We start from the raw sequence: 24,371 nt of genomic DNA, 5'->3' as shown, positions 1-24,371 counted from the left end.
AGTGGGGAAGAGATTGGAGTGGGCACTTAGATCTGTCTATTGGGAGTGGGGAAGAGATTGGAGTGGGCACTTAGATCTGTCTATTGGGAGTGGGGAGGAGATTGGAGTGGGCACTTAGATCTGTCTATTGGGAGTGGGGAAGAGATTGGAGTGGGCACTTAGATCTGTCTATTGGGAGTGGGGAAGAGATTGGAGTGGGCACTTAGATCTGTCTATTGGGAGTGGGGAAGAGATTGGAGTGGGCACTTAGATCTGTCTATTGGGAGTGGGGAAGAGATTGGAGTGGGCACTTAGATCTGTCTATTGGGAGTGGGGAAGAGATTGGAGTGGGCACTTAGATCTGTCTATTGGGAGTGGGGAAGAGATTGGAGTGGGCACTTAAATCTGTCTGTTGGGAGTGGGGAAGAGATTGGAGTGGCCACTTAGATCTGTAATCATGTGGATGTATGTCCTACAGTTATGTTGCACATATTTCAATTATTAAGTATAAGAGCCATGGCTTAAAAGATTTTACACAATGAATAAGTACCACTAGAGGAAGATTGCTGCTCATTTTTGTTTGTGGCTTTTATTTCTGGTATTTTGTTTGTTTCAGTGGCTCAGAGTCAGAAAGTATAATAATGAAATAACTATGCCATCAAACTGTACACAGTAACTAAGTTCCACTTGAGATAGATCCCTATTGATTATAGAGTCAGTGAGTCACAGGTTAAGGTCACAGGGATGACTTGTTTTTGCTCTCTGTTTAGTTTCTTGTGTCTTAGTATTCCTCATTCACATCTTGCACTCCCTCCTCGATTTCCCACCACACACCTCAAAATTTATTGTTTTTGTCCCCCCCCATGAGTGTTGGGGGCATATAGATTTGCTCTTGTCCGTGTGTGTGTCCGTCCAAAGTTCATGATGCGCATAGCTCAAAAAGTATTCGATATAAATTGATGAATCTTTGCATGTGTCTTTATCATGATACGAACTTGCACACCTCCAATTTTTCGTCTGGCTCTATTTATGGCCCCTGAAATAGTCAAAAATGCACATTTTCACCTTGTGACACGCGTAGCTCAAAAAGTATTTGATATAGATTCATGAAACCTTGCATGAGTCTTAATCATGATATGACCTTGCGCACCTCCTATTTTTCATCTGGGTCCCCTCCCTATTTTCAGAGTTATGGCCCCTGAAATAGTCAAAAATGCACATTTTCACCTTGTGATGCGCCTAGCTCAAAAAGTATTTAATATAAATTTATTAAACCTTGCATGAGTCTTTATCATGATATGAAATTGCGCACCTCCTATTTTTCATCTGAGTCCGCCCTCTATTTTCAGAGTTATGGCCCCTGAAATAGTCAAAAATGCACATTTTCACCTTGTGACGCGCCTAACTCAAAAAGTATTACATACAAATTGATTAAACCTTGCATGAGTCTTTATAATGATATGAACTTGCACACCTTCAATTTTTAGTCTGCCTCCGCCCCCTATTTTCAGAGTTATGGCCCCTGAAATAGTCAAAAATGCACATTTTCACCTTGTGACACACCTAGTTCAAAAAGAATTACATATAAATTGATTAAACCTTGCATGAGTCTTAATCATGATATGAACTTGCGAACCTCCTATTTTCTGTCTGCCTCCGCCCCCTATTTTCAGAGTTATGGCCCCTGAAATAGTCAAAAAATAAACATTTTCACCTAATTATGTGCATAGCTCAAAAAGTATTTGATGTAAATTCATGAAACCTTGTTTGAGTCTTTATTATGATGTGACCTTGCGCACTTGGCATTTTTCTTGAGAATCTTAGCGCTTATTACAGAGTTACAGCCCTTGAAATAGCCAGAATAGTAGATTTTTTGTTTGTGATGCTCATAGCTCAAAAAGTATATGGCCTAGAATAATGAATCCTTTTCATAAAATGTTTGTTGAGGCTATACCCCATTAAGACTGCAAACATTTAAATTAGTTCACCTTATTTGTGACAAATGTACCAGTGGGGAGTGGGGGGGGGGGGGGGGGCCACACCCTGTGTCCTACAGACACATTCTAGTTTAATGCCCATGTCTTATTATGCTTCAAAACAGATGTATTATGTCCTTCAGATGGAGCTCTTCTTATGTGTTTATAGTTGATAGTGATTATTTTTAGCTCATCTGATTTAAAAAAAAAAAATGAGTTATTGTCATCACTTGATCGGCGTCGGCATTTCCTGGTGAAGTTTTATGTTTAGGTCAGCTTTTCTCCTAAACTATCAAAGCTATTGCTTTAAAACTTGCAACTCTTGTTCACCATCAAATGCCGACTCTGTACAGCAAGAAACATAACTCCGTCCTGCTTTTCCAAGAATTATGGCCCCTTTTGGACATAGAAAATATCAGATTTCTTGGTTAAGTTTTGCCTTTAGGTCAATTTTTCTCCTTATTGGTCAAAGCTATTGCTTTAAAACTTGGAGCATTTATTTGCCATTAAAAGCTGACTCTGTACAGCAAGTACCATAACTCTACATTGCTTTTTTGCAAGAATTATGGCCCCTTTTGGACTTCATGGGGAAATCATGGGTATGACAATATTTCTGTTATACAGAGACAAACAGATGAGCATCTGCACCTGCAAGGGGGTGCTCTTGTTAATTAAAGAAATGATTTTTTATGGGGGGAGGGGGCAGGGGACAAGACAGGTTGTTAGCTTTGCAAAGATCACCAGTTTTCACATGTAACAGTTTTAAGGGGAACTACTGTATTATTTAAATGAGAAATAGAACTCTGTGCATGTCACAGTTGATGCTGTTTGATCACATGTCATGATTTATGCTGTTTAATAGCATGTCACAATTTATGCTGTTTGATTGCATGTCAAAATTTATGCTGTTTGATGGCATATTACATTTTAATTGTGCTTTTTGATCGCATGTTACAATTTATGCTGTTTGATAGCATGTCACAATTTATGCTGTTCGATCGCATGTTACAATTTATGCTGTTTGATAGCATGTCACAATTTATGCTGTTTGATCGCATGTCAGAATTTATGCTGTTTGATGGCATATTACATTTAATGTGCTTTTGATCGCATGTTACAATTTATGCTGTTTGATCGCATGTCAGAATTTATGCTGTTTGATGGCATATTACATTTTAATTGTGCTTTTTGATCGCATGTTACAATTTATGCTGTTTGATCGCATGTCAGAATTTATGCTGTTTGATGGCATATTACATTTTAATTGTGCTTTTTGATCCCATGTTACAATTTATGCTGTTTGATAGCATGTCACAATTTATGCTGTTTGATCGCATGTTACAATTTATGCTGTTTGATAGCATGTCACAATTTATGCTGTTTGATCGCATGTCAGAATTTATGCTGTTTGATGGCATATTACATTTTAATTGTGCTTTTTGATCGCATGTTACAATTTATGCTGTTTGATCGCATGTCAGAATTTATGCTGTTTGATGGCATATTACATTTTAATTGTGCTTTTTGATCCCATGTTACAATTTATGCTGTTTGATAGCATGTCACAATTTATGCTGTTTTATCTGTTTTATAGAAAAACTAGAGCAGTGCAATAATACAGAGGTAATTCAAGATGCCCAGCCTGGGTGTGGACTGGATCTGGGACAAATTTCCACTTACACTTGTGGGTATGTATCTAGAACATGTCCTTTCTTTTTTTCTGAAATGTAATCTTTTACTGAAAATTTTCATCCAAGAAATTCTATAACCATGAATTTAATGAAATTTCTATTCTTTTTAAAACATCAAAATACTGCAGAATTTTCATCTTCTTTTGTTGTTTAGGTTAAAACATATAAGTGGATGATTAGGCCCATCTGTCTCCAATGTATTTACTTAATTGCCTTTTTTTCTGAAACCACTGGTCAAAATGACACTAGAATTGGTCTATAGCATCCAGGCATGGACCTTTTTAGTGTGTTTAAATGGTTACACTTGACTGCATTTAGGGGCAGCAGCACATGAAAATGGAAAAAAACCTATAAACAACTTCTCATGTATTGATCTAGGGGCAGTCAGAGAGTTAAAACTGTAAAACATTTTACCAATTATGTTCAGAAGCATCCTTGTGTAAGTCTTCCTCAAACTTGTTCGGTGGTCCAGCCTAACTGCACCTTAAGGTCACTCAAGCTTTAGGTAAAACAAAATAAAACAACTTTTTTACATGAATTGCTTGGTGGACACTCACAGCTTGATTAGAAGCATCCTTTATTTTCATTCTGTAAGTATTGTTGAAATGGATATACTGCTCATAGGGATTGCTACAGCTATAAATAGATAGCATTGAAACAACTTCTTCTCATCAATGCCTTGGAGGATGTTTGTTGCACTTAATAAGGAGCATCTTTGCATGGACTTTTTCAAGTTGGTTTAAGTGGCTGCATTTTTTGGGCAAAACTTTGAAAAACCTCTAGATGACTTCTCGTGAACTGCTTGATAAATCTTCATCAAACTTTATCAGAAGCCAGAACAAAATGTCTATGTCAGTGTATCACCTAAGGCCTTTATTAGCCCTTTTGTTTGTTAAAAAACTGTTTTTGAAGTTACCTCCTACAGTTACCATTCTAATATGTAGAATTGATGCACTTTTCTGTTGAAACATGGAAATCTGGCATCATATTGATGTATTGTTTGGCACCATACAGGCACCATGAAAGAGTACTGCTACAATTGATCAACAGTTTTATATAAAAGATGTTTCAGAATCGAAATGATATAATAGAAAAATGTTACACTAAATTCACACACACTGTTATTAAGCACGTAAAAGAACTCATTACTCCTTAGTTTCTCCACAGGAAGAGTTACTTCCCATATTTTTTCACTGTTAAAACACTTTTACATGTTAATGTCATGTCGACCTGCTATATCTGGCTGGCGTAATACATGCATAAATAGCGATTTTCTATTCTTGTTAAGATAAAAGATAGATTAGAATCAAAATAATATATAGCAGAACCACATATCTATAAACATATCTCAGCAGTACATATCTGATATAAGCCAGGTGTATAATTCACTTGTGCTACGCCCTCGTGAAATTTTTCCGCAAGCATATAAGATTTTATTGTTTTGAAATGTTGAAACGTAGTTTAACTGTATATTATTTCATAAATAAGTGTGTGAAGATGCATCAATAAAGATGCATTATTGTACAAAGATAGATTGAAATATTTTGCAACATATGTTATTGCATTATTGGATTATGTTATTTTTTCTACACACTGCGGGTCTTAGTAGAGCAGTTATTATACCCTTACCCTGCTAAATTTCTGTAATGAACTGGTCCATCTTTCAGTTTGGACAGTACCATTTACTGTTAAAAGGAGTGCTTACCAAAAAAATACTGACTGAATGGCGAACAGTGCAGATCTTGATCAGACTGCATGGATGTGCAGGCTGATCATGGTCTACACTGGTCGCCAAGGCAGAATCAATTGTGTCCAGCATGGTTAGGGTTATAGACCAAAAGATAAAGCTACCATAGCTTTAGCCATAGCTTCTATTCCATCTAAACAGCTTATTGCAAGTATTGACATGCTGCCATGTGACTGAGGCCCAATAGGGTTTGCTGAATTGGGAACTCTATGTGTAGATCTACCATAGCCAATGCCACCAATCCTACCGTCATTAGTTAAGAGTTGAATATTGCTCAGAAATTCAGTTAGATGCACTATCTGCCTCTTTATTAACTGAATTTCTCTTTCAAAAAGAAATTCATTAAGCATGCTGACAATAACAGTTCATTCTTGCCTGAAGTGTTGATGCATCAACTATGGTACAAGTTCAGTATAATACATTTCTGTTATCTTTTATATTCAATAGTTGGAGATTGGCGTAGACAATCTGTAATTTGTTGTTTTTGTTTCGCAGGGTGCTTTTTACGAAGATGAAATGTGTCCTTGACAGTATAAACCAAGATCGTCCCGAATTCACAGACTGTTTAATTGGAAATTTGAGAGACACAATTAATCGGACATTATTAACTGATGCAAATTGGCGGAAACTCTATGATTGTAGAGGTAATTTTCTTTTCATATTTGAAACAGATTTTGAGCAACACAGGTTGTCAGTGGTTTTCGGGTGACAGCTATATAGATCAAGGCTAGTACATATGTCTGTGCTATGACCAGATTCGTATTACATACCAGCTCTCCCTTCCATTTAAATGAAGCGGTATGTAAAACTACTGAACAAAGACCTAAGTAATAAATGATAAAGATGAAGCTGGTGTGTGGAGTAATAATTGCTTAGTGTCAAGTATAAAGGTACAAGCTTTCTACTAATTTGACATCAAATGAGAAGTTTCAGAAAATAAGTTAACGCTGCAGCATGGTACCTTTTTAAGTAACAATATGCATAAATATTTGTTTCTTTGTTTGATGTTATTTAGATACAGCTATTCAAAAGTATTAATGTAAGTAAACTTAACCAAAGTTCATGAATACTTTACCAGTACTGAATTGTAACCCTCCCACAAACTGACAACTTCAACACAAGTAACTGACAATTTTCCAACACATAATTGACAACTTCCTCAAATGTAACTGACAACAACATCACATATACCTGATAGCTTCCCCACAAGGACCTGAAACATTTCCCCACATATAACTGACAACTTCCTTTCATGGAACTGACAACAACAGCATATGGAACTGACAAAACAGCACATGGAACTGACACCTTCCCCACATGGAACTGACACCTTCCCCACATGGAACTGACAGCATCAGCACTTCTGACAACTTCCCTGTATGGAACTGACAACCTCAACACATGTTATTGACAGCTTCCCCACATGGAACTGACAAAACAGCACATGGAACTGACAACTTCCCCACATGGAACTGACAACAACAGCACATGGAACTTACAGCATCAACATCTGTGACTGACAACTTCCCTGTATCAAACTGACTGTATCAACACTGACAACTTCCCTGTATGGAACTGACTGTATCAACACAGGGAAGTTGTCAGTCACAGATGTTGATGTTGTCAGTTCCATGTGCTGTTGTTGTCAGTTCCATGTAGGGAAGCTGTCAATTACACGTGTTGATGTTGTCAGTTCCATGTGGGGAAGTTGTCAGTTAGACATGCTGGTGCTGTCAGTTCCATGTGGGGAAGTTGTCAGTTACATGTGTTGTTTTGTCAGTTCCATGTGGGGAAGCTGTCAATTACATGTGTTACACATGTAACTGACAGCTTCCCTACATGGAACTGACAACAACAGCATATGGAACTGACAACATCAACACCTGCGACTGACAACTTCCCCACAGGGAACTGACTGTATCAACACATGTAACAGAATTTCTGCACAAGGAACTGACAGCATCAGCACGTCTAACTGACAACTTCCCCACATGTGGCTGACAACTTTACTACATGAAACACAGATGAAGGAGAAATGACATCTGATGTTGTCATAGAGAACATTTACAAACTCACTACATTATGCTGTACCCACTGAGCTGAAGAAGTGAATTAATTTGTTGTTGTTTTTGTGCCCCCCACCCCCAAAAAAAAGTTTTAGGGGGGCACTTAAGAGTTGCCCTTGTCCATTCATCCATCTGTTGGTCCATCTGTCTGTCCTTCCTTCTGTCCATCCATCTGTGCTTACATTTGCATACTTAGGTGGCTATAGAAACAATAGGTAGAACAAAAAGTAGCCACATAAATACCCATATGTAAGAACGTCCGTCTGTGCGTCGCAATTTGTGTCATTCATATCTCAAAATATATTTGACCCAGAGTCATCAAACCACAATGGATTGTTATTCAGCATAGGAAGCAGTGCACCATGGGTTTTAATTTGGATCTCACACAGTCAGATCAGAGTTATGGCCCTTTGACTTAGTCAAAAATAGGCATAAAAAGGGCCTAAGTTTGTGTCGCATGTATCTCAAAAATGTATTTAACCCAGTATTATGAAACATTACAGGAATATTATTTAGCATATGAGGTTGTGCATCTGGGTTAGAGATATCACTCAGTCAGACCTAAGTTATGGCCCTGGACTTAGTAAAAATATATGCATGAAAATGCGTAAAAGTTGTGTTGCACATACCTGAAAAAGGATATGACATAGGGCCATGAAACATCATAGGAATATTATTCAGCATGTGGATTTATGCACATGGGATTTTGTTCTGGATTTTTACCTGTCAGACCAGAGTTATGGTCCTTGATTGTCAAAAATATGCATAAATACGATACAAGTTTGTGTCACATGTATCTCAAAACGTATTTGACTTAGAGTCATAAAACATTAGGAGATTGTTACATAGCATGTGAAGTTGCACACCAGGTGTTCTGTTTGGGATTTCACTCAGCCAGATTTGAGTTATGGTCCTTGACTTAGTGAAAAATGCACATAAAATGCTTGTGTTGCATATATCTTTAAAAAAACCACTTACAGTCATGAAATCAGGTAGGAGTATTATCCACCTGAGGTTGTTTTTTTTTTTTCACTTTGCAAGACCAGTGTAATGGCCCTTGACTTAGTCAAAAAATAGAAGTTTGTGCTGCATGTATGTCAAAATGTACTTGACCTAGAGTCATAAAACATTAGAGGATTGTTTTATAGCCTATGAAAGTTTGGACCGGGTGTTGTCTTTGGGAATTTACTCTGCACGGCCAGAGTTATGGTCCTTAACTGAGTGAAAAATACACATAAAAAAGTTTGTGTTTCATATATTTTAAAAAATGTTTAACCTTGAGTCATAAAACCATGTACAGTTACAGGGATGGGGTGGGGGGAGCACCTGTGTCCTATAGACACACATCTAGTTTTTTTTTTCTGATTTCATACAAAATGAATTTTGCAAATCCATAAATTGTGTTAGTGATTCATGGTTGATATGCAGATCATATTCTGTCATTCATTTTGTTGGAATAGTTATTTCTTATATATTTACATGTACCTTTTAATGCCTTTCCATTTGTTAACAAGATTATTTTTTTCATAATTTTCACATATTTTGTTACATTTAATGTTAGAATCAGTTTCTAGCTGTGTAGACAGAAGTTCTCCCTGGCAACATGCACGTTGTCAAAACAGTGACATGTTATCACTGAGTGGCGTTATCGTAACTTTTGTGCCATTTCCTTTTGTGAAATGAAATTCCATAGTTTTCAGTAGGGAGAATATAAATGTGGGATTAACGTAAATATTAAGTAGATACCACATGTTAAATTTTGTTTGATTTGTTTTTTCAGAGTTTGAGCTGCAAATAACAGTTGAAATTGAAAATTGCAACACAACCAGTCCTGCATTTATAAGATTCAAAGATAGAATGGATAATGTAACTGCAAATTTGGTAAGTCTGAGTTAACCTTTAGCCTGCTGGCGGCAAGAGATTTTGCCTTTGTGACCAGTGCAGACCAAGACCAGCCTGCACATCCGTGCGCTATTTGGTCAGTAAATTTTCAATGAATACACCTTCAAATGATAAATGGTACTGCCCAAACTGAATGATAGACCAGTCCATTTTAGAAATATAGCAGGGTAAAGGTTATGGTAAATGATATTTAAAATCCAGATACTGTCTGAAAAGCCATGTAGTAAAACACTTATTTAACGTCTTGCTAGTCAGTTTATCAAAATGATTGGCTCTCAGTCCTTTGGACTTCAGGCAATAGTTTTGACTTTTGACCGGCAAACCATTAAGTGTATATTATAAAACAGTCAATCCTGTGCTGTAGCCCATCTTGTGAGCAGAGACCACCAGTGCTGTAGTCCATCTGTGAGCAGAGACTACCTGTGCTGTAGTCCATCTTGTGAGCAGAAACCATCTGTGCTGTAGTCCATCTGTGAGCAGAGACCATCTGTGCTGTAGTCCATGTTGTGAGCAGAGACCACCTGTGCTGTAGTCCATCTATGAGCAGAGCAGAGACCACCTGTGCTGTAGTCCATCTTGTGAGGAGAGACCACCTGTGCTGTAGTCCATCTATGAGCAGAGCAGAGACCACCTGTGCTGTATTCCATCTGTGAGCAGAGACCACCTGTGCTGTAGTCCATCTTGTGAGCAGAGACCACCTGTGCTATAGCCCATCTGTGAGCAGAGACCACCTGTGCTGTAGTCCATGTTGTGAGCAGAGACAACCTGTGCTATAGTCCATCTGTGAGCAGAGACCACCTGTGCTGTAGTCCATCTTGTGAGCAGAGACCACCTGTGCTGTAGTCCATCTATGAGCAGAGCAGAGACCACCTGTGCTGTAGTCCATCTTGTGAGCAGAGACCACCTGTGCTGTAGTCCATCTATGAGCAGAGCAGAGACCACCTGTGCTGTATTCCATCTGTGAGCAGAGACCACCTGTGCTGTAGTCCATCTTGTGAGCAGAGACCACCTGTGCTGTAGTCCATCTATGAGCAGAGCAGAGACCACCTGTGCTGTAGTCCATCTTGTGAGCAGAGACCACCTGTGCTGTAGTCCATCTATGAGCAGAGCAGAGACCACCTGTGCTGTATTCCATCTTGTGAGCAGAGACCACCTGTGCTGTAGTCCATCTTGTGAGCAGAGACCACCAGTGCTATAGTCCATCTTGTGAGCAGAGACCACCTGTGCTATAGTCCATCTGTGAGCAGAGACCACCTGTGCTGTAGTCCATGTTGTGAGCAGAGACAACCTGTGCTATAGTCCATCTGTGAGCAGAGACCACCTGTGCTGTAGTCCATCTTGTGAGCAGAGACCACCTGTGCTGTAGTCCATCTATGAGCAGAGCAGAGACTACCTGTGCTGTAGTCCATCTTGTGAGCAGAGACCACCTGTGCTGTAGTCCATCTATGAGCAAAGCAGAGACCACCTGTGCTGTAGTCCATCTGTGAGCAGAGACCATCTGTGCTGTAGTCCATCTGTGAGCAGAGACCACCTGTGCTGCAGTCCATCTGTGAGCAGAGACCACCTGTGCTGTAGTCCATCTGCGAGCAGAGACCACCTGTGCTGTAGTCCATCTATGAGCAGAGCAGAGACCACCTGTGCTGTAGTCCATCTTGTGAGCAGAGGCCACCTGTGCTATAGTCCATCTTGTGAGCAGAGACCACCTGTGCTATAGTCCATTTGTGAGCAAAGCAGAGACCACCTGTGCTGTAGTCCATCTATGAGCAGAGCAGAGACCACCTGTGCTGTAGTCCATCTGTGAGCAGAGACCACCTGTGCTATAGTCCATTTGTGAGCAAAGCAGAGACCACCTGTGCTGTAGTCCATCTATGAGCAGAGCAGAGACCACCTGTGCTGTAGTCCATCTGTGAGCAGAGACCACCTGTGCTGTAGTCCATGTTGTGAGCAGAGACCACCAGTCTGTGATGTAGTCCATCTATGAGCAGAGACCACCTGTGCTGTACTCCATCTATGATCAGAGCAGAGACCACCTTTGACTTAATACCATACCTAATTTTTTTCTACTGATAATTTAAACATTTGAAAACCTATTTGTTGGCTTTCTCAGGTGTGGTTTTGCCTTACATGTTAGACAGTAAAAGGGATTGATTTAAAAATATTGATTTATTAGTAAGATATGTCTATATGGAAAACATTAAAACCTGTCTTAGGCAGCCAGTCAGGAAGGTCAACACAATCTGGCTACTTAAGACAGGTGCTTGCTTAAGACAAGTTGAAATTACAACAGAAAATCAATTTGGGAAGTTAGCTGTCTGGTTGCTGCTCCTAGTAGAATGTTTCTTGCATGACTCTATCATAATTGTTACCTTTTTTGAGTTGTGAAAGTCAGGTCAGGGATCTAAAACCGTCATGGCCCTCTTGCTTAACAGCCCATGTACACTCATAGATTCGGACATGTGTTATAAATTTAGATGTTGATTTGATTGTTGATAGCTGTCTTAGTGTATCCTATTTATTTATTTTATTTATGTTGTAGGATGGTTTCAGACTCCGACAAGCGTTCTGCAGATATCAAAAATACAGGAACAGAGGACGCTTCTATTCTTACAAGAATGAATACATTCTACAAGAGGAAATCTCCCAGGACTTAAATGATGATATTGCAAGAAGGAGACGCCAGGCAGGAGAAGATTTAATGCCTTATGTAGATGTGAAACCAGGTATAACAGTGTATTCAAACGTAGTTTTGGGACCCAGACAGTTTTCAGCCTTGCTATTGGTTCATTTCTAAATGACTTAGTTTTATTTTTATGGGGGGGGGGGGACATATAGATTTGCCCTTGTCTGTCCCTCCTTCCGAGAATGTTTTGTCGCGCCTAGCTCCAAAAGTATTTGATGTAGAGTCACAAAACTTTACAAGGATGTTGGTCAGCATGTGTAGTTGTGCACCTAGGGTTTAGCATCCGGATTCCTTCAGTCATGTAGGAGTTATGGCCCCTGACTTAGTAAAAAAATTGGTCATTTTAATGTTGTGTCGCGCATAGCTCCAAAAGTATTTGACCAAGAGTCACCAAAGTTTACAGGAATGTTGGTCAGCATGTGCAGTTGTGCACCTTGGGTTTCGCGTCCCGATTCTTTCAGTCGTGTAGGAGTTATGGCCCCTGACTTAGTTAAAAATTGGTCATTTTAATGTTGTGTCGCGCGTAGCTCCAAAAGTATTTGACCTAGAGTCACCAAAGTTTACAGGAATGTTGATCAGCATGTGCAGTTGTGCACCTAGGGTTTCATGTCCAGATTCATTCAGTATTGTAGGAGTTATGGCCCCTGATCTAGGAAAAAATTGTCATTTTAATGTTTTGTCGCGCGTAGCTCCAAAAATATTTTACCTACAGTCATTACGAAGAGAAATGAGTTTTTTTGACAGCATTAGCATAAATACACACAAGGGAAAAGGTCCTTTGTCATGTAGTGGGGGCATCTGTGTCCCATGGACACATTTCTAGTTAGACTTGTTTTTGAACTGAATTGTTTTAAACCAGGATTGAAATGAATGTGTCTTATTTCATTATGTTGAATGCATTTTATACTTCAGTAACTAATTCTTTATTCAAATTGCATTTTGCATTGTAGAAATACCAGTATTGTTAGATTTTTTGGGGGGTAACAAATGGTTCTGGTTTAATATATATCCATACAGAGCTATAAGAGTTATAAAAAGCACAATGCCATTTGCTTGTATGTCTCAACAGTTCAACAATTAAAAGGAAATATGTGTCCATTTTGCATGTAGATTTTATAATTTTCAACCATTTCTTGTTTCTGAAAAAACTGGGCTTGAGGGGGGGGGGGGGGGGGGGGGGGGGGGATTTCACCTAAAAATTACTTTCCCCAAGACGGAGAAATGAAATACATTGTAAAATTTTCTCTAAAATATATAAAGATATTGGTGAAATAATAAAGAAATAGGATGAGGTTTAAAAGTTCATTTAATGCAGATCAAGAGGATAAGATATTTCTCACTGTAGCTGGATCAGAGCATAAAATTTGAAAAACAGGGGGGGGGGGGGGGATGGTATTTTGCTATGGCCTGTCTTGCTAACATTTGGTAACAACTAGTGCCTATCTTGTTATTGTATATGAAAACATGGCAAAAATGAGGTCTTTCTTATTGAGAATACTTGTCAAAAGCTTGGGTCTGTCTTACTAAGAAAACTTTGTGAAAGGGAGTACCTATCTTCCTAAGAAAACTTTATTATTTTGTAAAGATCTGATCCACCTGTTAAAATGTGCCAAAATCTTCACCTCTATTATGTATTTTGTGGTGATGAAAGGCTGTTTTTTCTTTGGCATTCAGTTACACTCTGTCTATTGATTCAGAAATGTTTCATTTGAAATGTTGCAGTAATGAAAAAAGGTTGGGTGAGTCACACAACCATCATCATCAAGCGAGTTTGCAATTTTTACTGTTATATTGAAAGGTTTAGACAAAACTTTGCTTTCACTTGCAGTGAACTGGTATAGGAATGAGTGGTGTGGTAATGAAGAAGTATCAAAAAGGTTTTGGCTTGCATGTGCTAAAGAAAAAGCTTTTGTGCAGTATGAAGACTACAGAAAATGTGGGTATGTAGATTTATACCATTCCAGTTTATAACACTCTACAGGGACCTCAATGGAAATAAATACTTGTACTTTATTGGGTTATCCCAGGTATACGTGATCACAGTGACACTTCTATATCTTCACAAAGTCTTTTGTGCAGTTAATTGACTATTTAAAACTGTCTTGTTGTTAAATTTTTATGTAACTTCTATGTTTTAGTCCTCTTTTTGTGTAAGTGCAAGTACGAGTGTGATTTGACCTGGCAAAATCCACGAGAGCCAAATGCATTGTTGCAGATCAGGTACTCAGACTTCAGGAAAGTTGGAAAAAATTGCCGGACATTCGATCCCACTTAGCTCAGTAGGGAGAGCACTGATCTATGGATCGTGGGGTCGTGAGTTCGATCCTCGGGCAGGCCGTATGTTCTCGCAATTTGATAAAAGACATTATATCTGAAATCAATCATCCTCCACCTCTTATTCATGTGGGGAAGTTGGCATTACTTGTGGAAAACAGGTTTGTACTGGTACAGAATCCAGGAACACTGGTTAGGTTAACTGTCCTCCGTTACATAACTGAAATACTGTTGAAAAACAGTGTTAAACCCAGTACAAACAATGAACAAAGCATCAGTTCAGTGCTGAGTCAAATTAAGAAGCAGATGCATCAGTTCAGTGCTGAGGCAAATTAAGAAGCAGATGCATCAGTTCAGTGCTGAGGCAAATTAAGAGGAAGGTGCATCACTTCAGTGCTGAGTCAAATTAAGAAGCAGATGCATTAGTTCAGTGCTGAGGCCAAATAAGAAGCTGATGCGTTTGTTCAGTGCTGAGGAAGAAGCAAATGCAGTAGATCAGTTCTGAGTCAGATTAAAAAGAAGATGCATTAGTTCAGTGTTGAAGCCAATTAAGAAGCAGATGCATTAGTTCTATGCTGAGTCAGATTGAGAAGCAGATGCATTAGTTCAGTGAGGCAAATTAAGCAGATGCATTAGTTCAGTGAGGCAAATTAAGAAGCAGATGCATTAGTTCAATTAAGAAGCAGATGCATTAGTTCTATGCTGAGTCAGATTAAGAAGCAGATGCATTAGTTCAGTGAGGCAAATTAAAGCAGATGCATTAGTTCAGTGAGGCAAATTAAGAAGCAGATGCATTAGTTCAGTGTTAATGCCAGTTAAGAAGCAGATGCATTAGTTCTATGTGAGTCAATTAGAGCAGATGCATTAGTTCATGAGCAATTAGAGGTGCACTATTCAGTAGGCAAATGAGAGCATGCCATGTGCAGGAATAAAGAAGCAGGCACAATCATTCATTTCGGAGGCAAATAAAGAAACAAAAACAATAAAGAAGAGATGCACCATTTCAGCGCCGAGGCAAACCTGTTTGAGCAATGATAAATTTTCTTCTTTAAGACATAGATTTTCTGATATTCTTATGAGATAGGTTATGTGTAGAACTGTCTCCAATTAATGTAAAATAAATATATTTTAACTAAATAACTGTGTATACTTTTTATTATAACAGCCCAGCTTTTGAGTTCTTTGATTGTGTCAAAGATAAGTATTGGAGATTTGAACAGAGACAGACAGATAGTGATTGTGAAATGCCTGATGAAGTATTTATTGGTGAGGTCCTACCATACTTACAGACACAATTAGAAGACACGGAGATGAACAAGAAATATCTGGAGAAATTACAGATGTATAATCCCACGACTTGTGGTTTGTATTTCATCATGTATTTAATCTTTATCATACTTGTTTTGTTTCATTTTTGTGTTTCTTTCTGCTTTTTTTCAACAGAATTTCAATTGTATAATGGCCTGCCTGATAAGCTCAATAGGGAGAGTGCCCATCTATGGATCTTGGGATCGTGAGTTCATTCCCCGGGCGGGACGTATGTTCTTTGTGACGATTTGATAAAAGACATTGTGTCTGAAATCATTCATCCTGTTACGTAACTGAAATACTGTTGAAAAACGGTGTGAGAGCCAAAACAAACAAACAAACAATTGTATAATGGCAGACATTTATGACCAGTTTCTTGTTTGAAGTACGATGATTTCCATTTAAGATGGTATATAACATTTCCCTAAAATGTATAGATGTATATACTTTCTAGATTATAATAAAAGAGGTAATAACTTCAAAAAAGCATCAAACAGCACCTTAAAATTTCTTTAAAAAAATGAAAATCAGAGGAAATTCCTTATCATACCCTACTGCATATCTCATATTCATTTTTTTATGGTTTTCATTATTGATATAGGCTACACCATTGCTTCAAAACATACAGGGTTCTCCCCAGCACATTTCAGCATAGTGGCAGTGTGGCCCTTTGGCATCAAAATCAAACAGACTGCAGTGCATTTATTACCCCCCACCGTAGTAACACCCTCCCACTGTGCATTAACTTTACTACTTACATGTCTTTTTGAGCATTAGTTACATCACTGTAAATGCATTTTGTTTATCCTTTTATTTCCAACATGTGTTGCTAGTTTACAAGGTGTGAAATACACAGCTGATTAGGGGATAATAACACCTAACTGGCTACAGTCTTCAGCAAGCTTTCCAAATTTTAAAGGGATAGGAACGCCTGACCATATTTTCATAATTTCAGCATATGATCGATACTGCAAATGATATGGCAGTTTGAAATTCAAGAAATATGCATGCTGACTGTAGAGGCAGCCATTTTAGTTTGTTTATTACATCACTGCTAAATTATTGTACCCCCCGACAACAAAGTTGTAAGGGGGGGTATACTGGTTTCAGGTTGTCTGTCTGTCTGTCCGTCTGGCCGTCTGTCCGTAGACGCAATCTTGTGCGCACCATCTCTCCTTATCCCCTTGACAGAATTTAATGAAACTTCACACAAGTGATCAGTACCAACAGTAGTTGTGCATGGGGCATGTTAGGTTCTTTTAGAAAAAAAATTTGCAGAGTTATGGGACTTTGTTTTTTTGTTACTATACTATATACATAGACACAATCTTGTGTGCACCATCTCTCCTCATCCCCTTGACACAATTTAATGAAACTTCACACAAGTGATCAGTACCAACAGAAGTTGTGCATGTGGCATGTTAGGTTCTTTTAGAAAAAAAATTTGCAGAGTTATGGGACTTTGTTTTTTTGTTACTATACTATATACATAGACACAATCTTGTGCGCTCCATCTCTCCTCATCCCCTTGACACAATTTAATGAAACTTCACACAAGTGATCAGTAACAACAGTAGTTGTGCATGGGGCATGTTAGGTTCTTTCAGAAAAAAATTTGCAGAGTTATGGGACTTTGTTTTTTTGTTACTATACTATATACATAGACACAATCTTGTGCGCACCATCTCTCCTCATCCCCTTGACACAATTAAATGAAACTTCACACAAGTGATCAGTAACAACAGTAGTTGTGCATGGGGCATGTTAGGTTCTTTCAGCGACAAAAATTGCAGAGTTATGGGACTTTGTTTCTTGTTAACATACTATGTACATACAGTCTGCATATGCAATCTTGTGCGTGCCTAATCTACCAAACCCTTACACACAATTTAATGAAACTTCACACAAGTGATCAGTACCAACCCTAGTTGTGCATGGTGCATGTTACATTCTTTTAGGTAAATATTCTGCAGAGTTATGGGACTTTGTTTTTTGTTACTATACTGTATACATACAGTCTATATACATACAGTCCACATAATTGTGCAATCTTGTGTGCGTCAAATTGCAATGTACTGTGTCAGTGCATGCGGGGGTACATTCATCACCTTTAGTGATAGTTCTAGTTTATACAGCAAATGCCCTTTAAGATTATTTTCTATTGTTAATTGATTTAAAGATGTAAAGAATGATAATTGCTTTCATTTTAGTAGGAAAAAGTAAATGTTATGATACACAAGGAAAAAGTTCAAATTGATATTTTAAAAAAAGTTAAATATCTGCCATTTTGTTTGAGGTTGCCATGGAAACAAAATGGCTGTCATTTTGATCTGATATTGAACTGTTCATAACTTTCTCATTTTAGATGAGATGGAAGTAGCATAAGATCACTGTTGCCTTTCTGTGTAATGAAACACAATAGCTAGCACATGCATGAAATTCTTCTTAAAACATATTTAGGGATTTACTTGAGTTTATGCCTGACCATTGCAGCTTTCTCAAAAACATGTCAACTAAGTACAACATTCCTCTCAATTATAAAAACAAAACAAGAGGGCCATGATGGCCCTATATCGCTCACCTGTTATCATTGCACTTAAGGACAAGTCTTCAAGGTCAAAAGATCATAATAGAAATCAATGAAAAGAATTATGAGAAAATATAGTTGAAATTTTCTTTAAGTTACTTTAAAAACAAGATTTGAAAACTTTTTGTAGAGGTCCACTAGGCAATGCTACATGTCAAATATCTAAGCTCTTCTGGTTTATTTTTAGAGAATTTTGAAGATTTTTCTATGTACAATCAAGTAACCCCATGCGGCAGGGTCAATTTGACCCCAGGGGTCATGATTTGAATAAACTTTGTAAAAGTCTACTAGGCAATGCTACATGTCAAATATCTAAGATCTAGGCCTTCTGGTTTATTTTTAGAATTTTTTTTTAAGATTTTCCTATGTAAAATCAAGTGACCCCTAGGGCGGAGTCAATTTTGACCCTGGGGGACAAGGTTTGAACAAATTTTGTAGAGGTCCACTAGGCAATGCTACATGTCAAATATCTAGTCTCTAGGCCTTCTAGTTTATTTTTTGAAAATTTTTGAAGATTTTCCTATGTAAAATCAAGTGACCCCTGGGACGGGGTCAATTTTGACCCAGGGGGTCATGATATGAACAAATTTTGTAGAGGTCCACTAGGTAATGCTACATGTGAAATATCTAAGCTCTAGGCCTTCTGGTTTATTTTTAGAAAACTTTTGAAGATTTTTCTATGTAAAGTCAAGTGACCCCTAGGGCGGGGTCAATTTTGACCCCCGGGTCATAATTTGAACAACTTTAGTAAAGGTCCACTAGGCAATGCTACATGTCAAATATCTAAGCTCCAGGGCTTCTGGTTTTTGAGAAGAAGATTTTTTAAATATTTTCCTATGTAAAATCAAGTGACCCCGGGGGCCATGATTTGAACAAATTTTGTAGAGGTCCACAAGGCAATGCTACATGTGAAATATCTAAGCTCTAGGCCTTCTGGTTTATTTTTAGAAATTTTTTGAAGATTTTTATATGTAAAATCAAGTGACCCCTGGGGCGGGGTCAATTTTGACCCCGGGGTCATGATTTGAACAATTTTAGTAGAGGTCCACTAGGCAATGCTTCACGTCAAATATCTAAGCTCTAAGGCTTCTGGTTTTTGAGAAGAAGATCTTTTAAGATTTTCTTACGTAAAATCAAGTGACCCCTGGGGCGGGGTCAATTTTGACCCCGGGGTCATGATTTGAATAAATTTGGTAGAGGTCCACTAGGCAATGCTTCACACCAAATATCTAAGCTCTAGGGCTTCTGGTTTTTGAGAAGAAGATTTTTAAAGTTTTTCCTTTCGGTTGCCATGGCAACCAGTGTTCTGCATGGAATTCAATTCTTTGAACAATTTTGAAAGGGGGCCATCCAAGGAACATCCCTGTGAAGTTTCATCAAAACTGGCCTGTTGGTTTAGGAGGAGATGTTGTTTAAAGGAAAGTGTGGACGGACCACGGACGGACGGACGCCGGACGGTGAGCGATCACAATACCTCACCCTGAGCACTTTGTGCTCAGGTGAGCTAACAAAAAAGAAGAAAAAAAAACACTTCTAGCGAATGTCACTAAGTGCTCAAGTATTGTCTGCATTCTGAGATTAGAAAACATAAAAGAAAAGCAAGAAAATATAAAGAAAGCAACCATCAAATAGAAATATAAGTAAGTCACTCAAAAGAAACAGATCTTGATGAGTATTTACTTAGAAATCACAGGTCAGATTGCCAAGTTCCTGTTTTGTCACATTTTTTTATGAACATGATTTCGTAAGAGGAAGGTTTGTGGTTCTACCCATTTAGCCTGTGATGAAATAATGTCCGGAGGGGCACCTGGGGTCTGCCTCTACCATCAAAAGCTGGAAAATCACTGTATGACCTATAATTGTATCAGAGACATTAAATAAAACATTAAAGAAAAAACAAATTGAAGTTCCAAAATGTTCAAATGGATAAAAAAAATTAGCTGTATAATAGTATAACAGTGCTATTAAAAAGATATCAAATATTGATGCCTGGTAAGCTCATATAATTTTGGTATCATTTGAAAGTGCATTGTCTACTGAAAAAAGAAAATATTACATGACAAAATATGTTATAGAAATTTTTTTTATTATTTTATAGTTTTCAATGATACTTCAACAGAAATCCAGTTATTACAGTGTAAGAGTCATCATTTCACAGTCAAAAAACATGACTGTAGTGATTCGTGCATATTATTATGGTCATCTTATTTACTAATTCTCGTTCAGCAGACACAATTCTTTCAAATGGTACCAAAAATACACAGGATCACCAGGCATCGAAATGTTTCCTATTTATGGATCGGATATCTTAAGTTTACTTCTTATATTACTGGAAGTACTTTATTCATGTGAAACTCTTACTTATATTCTTGTAATTGTTTTTTTTTTTTATTCAGTTGATCAGGACTCTGACATGGATCCCTGTTACGACAAAAGTCTGCGTGATGAGGCATACAGCTCCTGCGCAGTAGAAATTCCTGTTGATATTGTTGATGGTGTCTTTTCTCAAGAAAGCTGCAGGTATTCTAATATTGCATTACCTGAATGCAGAAACTATCGTAAACTCTTCATAAATTGCAGAGCAAATATTATAGTTCAGCACTGAAGTGACAATTTATTTTCTAGATAAAATCAGGGTTATGAGATCCACTCTAGAACATGACAATAAAATTTGATTCAGATTTGACAGCAGTTCTCTGGGTATATTTACAAAAAAAAAAATTAATACAGTTGAAACTCAATATCTCAGTTCGCTTATCTCAAAATTCTGGAAGACATTTTCAAGTCACAAAATGCACAAAATATGAGCCACGCCATGAGAAAACCAACATAGTGGGTTTGCGACCAGCATGGATCCAGACAAGCCTGTGCATCCACGCAGTCTGGTCAGGATCCATGCTGTTCGCTTTCAAAGCCTATTGTAATTAGAGAAACCGTTAGCGAACAGCATGGATCCTGACCAGACTGCGAAGATGCGCAGGCTGGTCTGGATCCATGCGGGCCGCAAAGCCACTATGTTGGTTTTCTCATGGTGCGGCTCAATTGTCATTTTAAGTTGAAGTTGACTTATCTTGAAAGAAAATGCTCGATTCCTTGGAATTTGATATAACAAGTTTCAACTGCATATAAAATTGATATAAAATCAAATTTTATACTTGCAAAGATTTTTCCATTTTATGGCATGTATAGTTAGTTATAAAAATAGGTATAGAAGAAAAGAATTTAAAGGGGCACTAGTCTACCCCAAGTGTTACATAATATTTCTCAGAATTTCAAAAGATAGTTCAGACATTGGCACTTTGAAATTGTCACAGCCACAGTGCTTGAGTTTATAGCATAAACTTATGTTCCTAATTACAATCAATTTATTTGTTTTGATGTTTTTTGTACAAGTTATTTTCTGGACAATTTCTGGCTGTGATTTGCTTGGTAGTCATGGTTAGCTTGTTCGCAGCAACTAGTTTGCAGGATGTTTGCAGAAACTTGTTTGCAACTTGTTTGTGACAAATCTAATTTGTATGTGAAAAGCGAACACCAAAGCGATCATTGTATCTATTCTATTAAAAGTGTTAGTAGCATGTTCGCCTGATATTCACGGCATGATCACAGAAAGTATTTGCAGCAAACTATGATATTTCCATATGGGAACTTGGCTGTATTTTACTGTGAAATCATTTAATTTTTTTTGCATTTTTTTGTAGTTTTGTCAAAGACGACTATTTCATGGGGACTCAAAATGAATTCATGGATTTCAAATTTTAAATAAAAGATAAACAGAAAATTTACATAACCTTTGGGATTTGATTTGTTTGATTGACACAATTGCATAATCCACAAAAATTAGTCCCCCATGAATTAATGATTCTACAGTATATAATATTTGGAATTTTGATCGATAGTCTCCATAAAAAGAATAAATTGTGACACGTCTCAAGGCATGTTCCTTTAGCATTGTGGGAAATCACATGATCTTAATCAGAGTGATATTTTGAAGAACATGAATAAATTTCCTACCATAGCAAGATATGAAATTTAAACATGGCCTAACATATGGCAAATAATTATGTAGCTACAATGATTATAGATTTCTGGTAATTGTGAACACTTATAAGAAGTCTCAGTTCCTTGAAATGTTCCAAATAATTAATCAGAATGTGATTGTGATTGAAATCTATGTAGTTTTAAAATACATCAATGTTGCCATAAGTTAGATACGGTAGGCTATATTTTAGATTTAGAGCAAAATTTGCTTCAGTATTATCCAATATTAATCGTAAATTTACTTTGGTTTAGAGATTATTTTGAGATTCCCAACAGTGTTTAAAGTAGCTGGAAGACACTACTGACAAAGGATCATTGACTGCTTTATTATACGCCCTAGGGATGTATTAGATATGCCCTAGGGACGTATTATGTTATACCCCCGGTGTCCATCCGTCTGTTCATCCGTTAGCAATTTCGTGTCTGCTCTGTAACTCTTGAACCACTTAAAGGATTTCAATGAAACTTGACACAAATGTTCACCACATCGGAGTGACTTGCAGAGCGCATGTTCCAGATGGCTCGCTTCAAGGTCAAATTCATCATTAAGGGGTCAAAGGTCACGAGCGTGTTACGTGTTCGCTCTGTAACTCTTGACCCCTTTGAAGGATTTCAAAGAAATGACACAAATGTTCATCACAATGAGACAACATGCAGAGCGCATGTTCTGGATGTCTCGCTTCAAGGTCAAGGTCACACTTAGGGGTCAGTAGTCATATAAGTGTGTTTTGTGTCCGCTCTGTAACTCTTGAACTGCTTGAAGGATTGTAAAGAAACTTGGCACAAATGTTCACCACATCAAGACGACGTGCAGAGCGCATGTTCTAGATGTCTCGCTTCAAGGTCAAGGTCACACTTAGATGTTAATGGTCATCGCTCTGTAACTCTTGAACCCCTTGAAGGATTTCGAAGAAACTTGACACAAATGTTCACCACATCAGGACGATGTGCAGAGCGCATGTTCTGGATGGTTAGCTACAAGGTCAAGGTCATACTTAGGGGTCAAAGGTCATACCTTCGGGCGTATATGCTCCGCATTGTGGTGCTCTTGTTTACTTATCTGTAATTTCATTATATTTTTGCAAATCACAAGGATTTACTCTAGCTTTTTTGTTCAGGCAATTCTACAAGCTGTCATCTTGCGTAACTGTAAGATTAAGAAGCTATGGATCATGGTGTGATTTCAATGGTACTGATGAATTTGTATACAGAAGTATCCGAGACAGTTACACTAATCCCAATATATTGTCGGAATATTATGATGGTGTCTTGATGACGTGTGAAGGTATGTTTAATTTTTAGATGCATAATTTTATCACATGTAATGTAACGCAGAGCATAATACACAATATGTACCTATATATTTGGAATACACTCAGAATGACATAACATGTAATGGTCAAACAGATATTATGGCATACCTACAAGGGTCAATGGAATAAAATTGTACAAATGATTTAAAATGTGATGATGTGCAGAACACAACTTTCAGGCATGTCTGTTCGAGGTCAAGGTCATACATAGAGAAATATTAGATATCCTTGAACAGTTTTTTTTTTTAGCTTACAAAAGGATGTTTGGTCAGGGCTGATGTCTTTGAGTTAAATTGTCTTCACATAACATCTTCACACAATATCTTCACACTACATTTTCACACATCATCTTCACACAAGGTCTTTACACAAATTCTTCAAACAACTCTTGCACACTACATTTTCACACAACATCTTCACTTAACATTTTCACAAAACATTTTCACAAAACATCTTCACACAACATCTCCACTTGAGAGGTTGATTCTTCCCTTAGACAGCTTGCCTGTTTTCAAAACAATTTAACAGTTTTGGGGTTTCTGGCAAAAAGTTGTTTTAACAAACCTGTCAGCTAGTAGGGATAGGAGTTTGGGGTGGGGATAGTATGGTATTTAGTTTCCATTATTATGGAGTTTTCTACCTATTGAACTGTGAAATTTGGGTGAGCAATCTAGGGCCGTCATTGCCTACTTACTGATTACTTGGTACAACTATCTTGTACCATCACACAGCATTTGGAATAGCTAAAAAATTCAGCTCAAAGATGTTTATATGCTGTTTTAATGGATCTCTGAGCTGAGACGAATC

General features: G+C 37.7%; 1 protein-coding gene across 6 annotated transcripts in view; it reads left to right on the top strand.

The window, feature by feature from the left end:
• Positions 1 to 24,371, top strand: part of LOC123546327 (uncharacterized) — a 313,757-nt gene that overhangs the window by 21,022 nt on the left and 268,364 nt on the right. For all 6 annotated transcript variants that reach the window (XM_053551859.1, XM_053551862.1, XM_053551858.1 and 3 more), the window contains exons 11-18: positions 3,550 to 3,643; positions 5,889 to 6,037; positions 9,240 to 9,340; positions 11,898 to 12,081; positions 13,870 to 13,981; positions 15,481 to 15,677; positions 20,607 to 20,730; positions 23,370 to 23,536. In XM_053551859.1, coding sequence (XP_053407834.1) covers positions 3,550 to 3,643; positions 5,889 to 6,037; positions 9,240 to 9,340; positions 11,898 to 12,081; positions 13,870 to 13,981; positions 15,481 to 15,677; positions 20,607 to 20,730; positions 23,370 to 23,536 — 1,128 coding nt within the window. The remainder of the gene's footprint in view (positions 1 to 3,549; positions 3,644 to 5,888; positions 6,038 to 9,239; positions 9,341 to 11,897; positions 12,082 to 13,869; positions 13,982 to 15,480; positions 15,678 to 20,606; positions 20,731 to 23,369; positions 23,537 to 24,371) is intronic.

Source organism: Mercenaria mercenaria, chromosome 9 (genome assembly GCF_021730395.1).
Source record: "Mercenaria mercenaria strain notata chromosome 9, MADL_Memer_1, whole genome shotgun sequence".
In the NCBI taxonomy this organism is placed as follows: Eukaryota; Metazoa; Mollusca; class Bivalvia; order Venerida; family Veneridae; genus Mercenaria; species Mercenaria mercenaria.
This window is presented reverse-complemented; position numbering and strand designations above follow the sequence as displayed.